Genomic DNA, 6712 nt, shown 5'->3' on the forward strand with positions numbered 1-6712 from the left:
TGACGCAACTCCGAAATCAATCACATTTGCTTTGGACGTCAAAAAAAGAAAACAAACAACCTTTACATTTTTAATGCGTACAACAAGAAGAAAACGTTACTGCAAACCAAAATCAGCATTGGATTGCACTCAAAGGTGTGAAAAATATGACAAATATGAGCAAAAATGCTTGGAGAGGACAAAAAAAAAAGGGACGGGTGATTGGGCCTGCTGCTGCCGCCACCGTGTGGTCGAGGGGGGCACTGCAGCATTGCTACGAAGAAAAGCTCAAGAAAAAGACATTCAATACAACGAAAGCCTTTCAAGCTTAAAACCTGTGTGTGTGTGTGTGCGCGCGCGCGTGTGTGTTATTTAATGAGAAAGATGACATGCAGGTGATGTAGAGGTGCAACTTAAACATTATCTCATGACTTTCTAAATATTTGGATAATCCAGGAGTCTCTTTGAGCCATTGCTGAAATTCCAATGGTCCGATTCTTCTGGATTTCAGCCTCTCGACAGCCAAGATTGTTCGATTTGTGCAGTCGTCAATGAAAGCAGACTTTCAAAGGGAAACCTTTGCAAGCAACTGTTGGACTTTGGGAGAAAAAAGCATCAACCTTTTGTGACGGAGGATCCACACCCAAAATCAGAATCAATCGAGTTTGATCATTTTCTGCAATCTTGTCCACTTAAAATATTCAATCAAAGAATGCAAACCTTAAAAAACAAAACAAAACAACGTTTTTCATCCATTATCAATCCAATCCATTCCTGCCATAATTGTTGAGGAGACCGCCATGAAGAAGTCAAGTCGTGCGTGATGCGCACGAGCGTCTTCCTGAGTTGGGCACCATCGCCACAGATGTGTGACTTGATTGGTCTCTAAAGACAAACCTGGTCAGCCGGCGTGCCGACCGGGACAACGACGTGACGCGTCGGCCATCTTGCTGGTGGGTGTGGGGACGGCCCGTCGGGACGCGGCCTTGCCGTTTCACAGGTCGTAGTGGAGGTCGTTGAGCTCCAGTCGCGTGTAATGGCGCCTGTCGAAGGACTCCATGGCCTTGCGCCCGCCGGCCGCCAGCGCCAGCATCAACGCCGCCGCCAGCACCGCCACAAGCACCACCACGCAGCTCTTCAGCGCACCCGAGCCCGCAGACACTTTCGCGCTGTTGTTTTGGGCCACGTTGCCGTGGGGCGCCACCGGCAACGTGGGCGTCTGGCCCCGCCTACTGCTGGACGTCACCCGAGTGGGCGTGGTCACATATGAAGGAGGCAGAGTTGTTTTCATAGTAGGAGGGCTCATGGGTGTAGTGGGAGTGGGAGGAATCACAGTTAGTGGAAAAGGAGTCATGGCGGTAGTAGTAGGCGGAGTCGTGGTGATGGGAGGCGGAGTCGTGGTGCGAGGATGTGGAGTGGTTATAACGGGTGTGGTGGTCGTAGGCGGTGGGCTCGATATTGTAGCGAGGGACGTCATGGTTATCGGAGGCGGAGTCACAATAGCAGTAGTAGGCCAAGTCATGGTAGGAGGCGGAGTGCTGATGGCCAGTTCGTCAGGAGTCCGCGGCCCCGCCTCTTCACTTTTTGTCTTTTTGTGGCTTTTTGTTTTGTTTTGTTTTTTCGCCGTCTTGTCGGTTCGTCTGGCGGCTGTCGTCGTCATGGTGACAAGAGCGGGTGTGCCGGCCGTCGGCGTGGGCACCATCGTCGGCGTGGCGCCCGGTCGGCCGGTGACGATTGACGTAACAACGGGACGGATGGTGCTCGGGTGGATCGCACCTGTGAGGGAAGCACAACAGGAATAGGAAGTGAGCACATCTGACAAAACAGGAAGAGGACGTGCGCACGTGACACCTGAGCAAACCTTTGAAGATGTCGTACGTGCGCACGCCAGGTGGCGCCTTCATCAGCGGGCAGTCGCGCTCGTTCGGACAGTGGTACAGGAAGCAGTTGTCCTCGCCGGCGCTATTGCGCTTGTTGCCGTTGAACACGGCCATGTTGCACTTGGCGCCTGCACAAACACAAAGAGCGTGAGGACGTTGCGACGTTAAGGCGAGGTCAGAACGACGGGGCACTCACCCGGCTGCACCTGCTGGGAGCAGCAAGCCAGCACACATTCCTGCTCGGTCGCCAGCGATCTGGCGGCCGTGGCGGCGCCGGCGGCGCCGAGCGCCATCCTGGCGTTGATGACGGCATTCTGGTGCTGCCGGGAGAAGCAGCGCTCGGGTTGAGAGCGGACGTACGCCAGCGCCAACGCCAGCAGGGCGAGTGCACGAATCATGGCGGAACGGGCTTGCGGAAAGTCTGCACGGGACAAATGGCATCAAGTTCAACATCGAGCGTTTACGCCGTCACAAAAGACAAACGAAGTCCAGGATGTCCAGCCCTTTCGTTTCGAGAGGCAGCGTGCTGTACACCCAGGACTGGTCGCCAATCCCATCTCAACAAATGAGGGAGCGGTCACCATCCAGTGTGTCGGAGCACGGACAAGCAATTGTCTGGTCGCCAGTTTTTGGCCAGGCCAACAGAGAGCAACACCTTTGCGGCGGGCTCCATCCGTGTGACGTCACATGACGTGGGCATTCTTTTGGCGCTTCTGTGGCCTTTAAGGGTGCCGGACGAACATGAACGTCGTTGGAAATAATCAATCTGCGATGATCCGATTGGATGTCAATATTTCTCATCTGTGGGCTTGTGAAGCCCTTTGAGACGTTTTGTTTTGGGTTTTAAGAAATTTTTTAAGAAATAACATGAACCTGCTCCGGGCAGGCCCGCCCGAAAGAGTCCAAAGACTCGAAACATCGAGCGTCGACACATCGATCAACACGACCGACAAGCGCGAAGACACTTGGAAGCACAAGCACAAATCGAAGGCGTGAAATTTTAGTTTGGCTCGACGACAAGTGAGAAACAAGTAAAGACCTGCACGACGGAGGCGTCACGTCAACTTCTTGTTCTTGAGCAGACAAGACAACCTTTGGCGTCCAGGGTGCACTTTGCCTGCACTCTGACGTCACAGCGAGCGGCCGGGTGGACCTTGCCCTGAGCCGAGCAACAATCAGTGGCATCGATAAGTGCGGAATCGCACATCCTTTGATCAAGCCGCGGCGTGCTAATGCTACCGCGGCTAGCTCGCCAAACTGGCGTCTTTGTTGGCCAGTCGCTGACGTCACCGCGGTCCCCGTTCTCTTCGCGCACAATCAAACGGCGCGCTCGTTTCATTGCTTCTTGTCCGTGCGTGACGTCACGTCGCTCATTGACTCCGTCCGCAGGTTCGACCGCTTTTGGTACCGCCCGCCTCGCACGGAAGCATACACACCTGTCGGATGCGCCGATGTTCGTCGACCGGTCCGGTTCGGTCGCCCGGTTACGTCATCGGCTTCGCCAGCCGAGTCGTCCTCCGTCCACCGCCGATCAAGAAGCCGAACCGAGCCCGCCGGCAGCTGCTCGTCTTGCAGCACATAGGCGAGCGCGAACACGAGGATGCTCGCTGGTTCTGAGCAGATGACCCATTTTTGGCTTTGTCCTCCGGGAGGGGAGGGGCGGGGGTGCAAGGGGGCGGGGCTTCCCCAAGTCCCCCTTCTTTTTCTGTACTCGTATTCGGCTTCTTCTTCTGAAAATTAAACGCCATTTTTCTGAATTAAAATCTTTATTTTGGACTAATTCCAATTGGGATAATTTTTTGGGTCTATTCTTAATTTCATCCCAATTTAAATCTATTAGTATTCATATTTTCATCTTAAATTTTTCAATCAATATCTATATTCTTATTTTTTAATCAGTAGTTGGAAGCACTTTTCTCTTTTATTCGTATTTCAGTGTAGTTTGTCTTCTATGTTTAATTTGGATCACTTTTGTTTTTGGTTTAAACACATACTTTATTCATACCTTTATGTGTCTATTTTCATCTTTTTAAATAATTTCTGAATCTCGTTTTTTATGTTTGTTTGTTTTTTTCCTTATTTGTGCCATCCGAAAGCTCGTTTGGCCAGCACATTTCCCAATCTCATTCATTCCTACCCAAACCTCGCGTAAAACAAAAGGACTCTACAATGCAAAAATGTTGCAGCATAAAGTGCCTGATTCAAATGCATATCGTAATGTAAATGAATTGAATATGTTGAACGTGTCTTTTTGAAAATGTGCTACAGCACCGTACACTTTTTCCATGGAGCATGTTCAAGTTGAGAAGAAACGTCCAACTGTTTTCGTAGTTTGGTGGATGTCGAAAGGAATACGATTCAGTTTTGGTGTGTCAACTACAATCGACACGTTTGTATTTAGACAAACATGATGTTCGACGTCTATAGGGTTATTCTCCATCGTGCATGTTGACGTCCGCACAGGTGGCCGCCATCGGCGTCGTGGTCTTCTTCTTGCGCCTCCTCTTCTTTGGTGGAGGAGCTGCGGCTTCAACTGGCCACGACAAGCACACACACACAAACACATTCCAGATTTGTATCAAGGCAAGAAAGTCGAGCGTGGTTCCACTTTGCCACGATTCCAAATTGCCCATTTTAACGGCATGTTTTTTTCTTTTTCTAATGCTGAATCGCACACTGTCAGTGTAGTACCACGTTCCGCCACAACGAGTGGGGCAGCACCGAGCAGGCAGAGCCGACCAGCTCCTTTCGAAAGCTATTTGGGCATTTGCATTCTCCACAATGCAAACAGTAAGCTAGCGGACGTTGGTCATCATCGGCTTGACTTGTGCGTTCTGCTCTTTGCACTAAATAACTTTTTTGTTGACCGTGGGTCACTTTTGCAGTCAACTTCAACTGGAGTGACAAACAACTAAGCGCCATTTGCCTCAAAATTGGTCAAGTGTGTGACCGGAGAGCGAGCAAGAAGATTGCCGCCATTCCACATTTTCATGTGATGACGGGCCAAAAAAGAATAGTTTTATTTTCATTTCATTTTACGAAGCAGCACGTAGTGGCTGCGGTCAGACAATTCATGTGCCGAGCAAGTTGGCTTCACCCCAAGCGCTCACGAGCAGCCAAAAAGCAAAGACTTGGGTGGGCGGCGACGCTTTTGAAGCAGCTCGCAGCTGACTGGTTGGTGTGAGTTGTCGTGATGCAACGATTACGCCGATATCTTGACATTGCGTTATAAGAATGGCCACAATGTCGTCATTTAAAAGCAGCACAAATCCATCAAAAAACACGACTTTTGGCCCGCTACAGCTGAACACAACGTTGTGAACTACATGGACCAAGATCCTTTGTGCCATTGAGCCAACAGGAACACATGACAATTAAAAGACCGCATTGTCGGACATGACAATGTCCCTCGCAAAAGCCTAAATGGCTCAGCCCTGAGTGAGGGTGTGAACATTTTGTGGCCTTTACCTTCCATTGTGTCTTTGTCCTTCTGGAGGTGTTGCAGCTGCTTGATGAGCTTTCGCTTCTTCTTCCCCGACAATGTGATGTTGGCCCTGGGACTTGTACTGCCAGGAAGAACAAACCAATATTCTTATTCCACAGTCATCGTGCCCACGCGCAGGCACGCCCACGCTTGGATGCTCAGCAACTGACTTCCTCTTCCTGAGGTGATGGATGGTGATGAGGCCTTGGTCCAGCACGGCGCCCACAATCTGATGGCGGTTCTTCTTCTGTCGCCCAAGGACACGGCGGCGCTTGAACAGCTTCTTGCCCAATTCCTGCCACAAAAACAAGGCCACCTCATAGCAAAAACTTTTATTCCACATCAAACAAAACATGTCTTTTGCAGCACGCACTGTAAAAGACCAAGAAAAAAAAATCTTTTTCCAACACCTTTCATTTATCATCACGTTGATTCCAGCAGCTCAGAAGCTAAAAGTGTTTACTGCAGCTCCTCCGATCAAACGCGTGTGTGGTCAAGCAAAACATTCCTCCCAAAAAGCAGCACATTCAATCATTCCAGCTTGGAGGATCAACTACCGGTGCAATGAGGCATCATAACTTTGATTTTCACATTCCAGCTCCTCCGGAAAGTCACTCGACAAGCTCCTTATTTCTGCACTTCGCATCCAAAACGAACACCAAAAAGCAAAACAAAAGGAGCAAGACGAATGCTAAGGCTAAAGCTAAACTGGCAGCTTTAATGAGTCTGTTCCACCTATCAAGAGAGCCAAAGCTTGTAAAGTGGAACGTCAAGGTCCCTGTCTGAACTGGGTGCGTGTGCGTTGCTTCTCGCAAAAATTTCTCACCGTTTTGGGTCTGTTGATCTTCCCTCCCGGTGGCGACATGCTGCTTTCCTTGTGCCTACCTGCTTCCGCCTTTTCTTCTTCGACGCTTCAGTTGGAGGAAGGACGAATTTGCGCTTCTGCCCCCAACAGGCCGCGCGGGGCGTTGCAGGATGACCTGTCGCCAGTGTTGCTGCTGCCCCCAACAGCTTTTGCGCGGCGTGCGACGACCTCGACGGGTAACTCGATGAGCGGAAGTACTTCTCGGCAGCTTTTAGTTTGCAACTTAACTGTTATCAGGAACGTCAGCATACTCACATATACAAATATTTAAATGTATGGTTTTAAAGTCGATTTAGCTTCACTCCCCATTTTAATGGCAGCCAATGGATGTCCTACAAAGTAACCTAAAATAATTGGCAATCTCCAGCTGTACATGTTTCCAAGATAGATAAGGAGACATGCGTACGATCGTGCATTAAGGTACAATAAAATTCACGAAATGCATTTTTTTTGGTCAATCCATGAATGCTATCCGCATCATCTAGAAACTTACAATACTTTGGT

General features: G+C 49.9%; 1 protein-coding gene across 1 annotated transcript; it reads right to left on the reverse strand.

The window, feature by feature from the left end:
* Positions 1-57: 57 nt before the first annotated feature.
* Positions 58-6233, reverse strand: mansc1 (MANSC domain containing 1). Its single transcript, XM_088286432.1, has 8 exons — positions 6170-6233; positions 5514-5638; positions 5328-5425; positions 4294-4392; positions 3296-3589; positions 2056-2280; positions 1841-1987; positions 58-1755 (listed from the first exon to the last, which is right to left on the reverse strand). Exons 1-8 carry the CDS (start codon positions 6206-6208, stop codon positions 974-976), a joined length of 1809 nt encoding a protein of 602 aa, XP_088142558.1. The 5' UTR covers positions 6209-6233; the 3' UTR covers positions 58-973.
* Positions 6234-6712: the final 479 nt, after the last annotated feature.

The sequence above is a fragment of the Idiotropiscis lumnitzeri genome, chromosome 2 (genome assembly GCF_059441095.1).
Source record: "Idiotropiscis lumnitzeri isolate Australia: NSW breed Sydney's pygmy pipehorse chromosome 2, RoL_Ilum_1.0, whole genome shotgun sequence".
In the NCBI taxonomy this organism is placed as follows: domain Eukaryota; kingdom Metazoa; phylum Chordata; class Actinopteri; order Syngnathiformes; family Syngnathidae; genus Idiotropiscis; species Idiotropiscis lumnitzeri.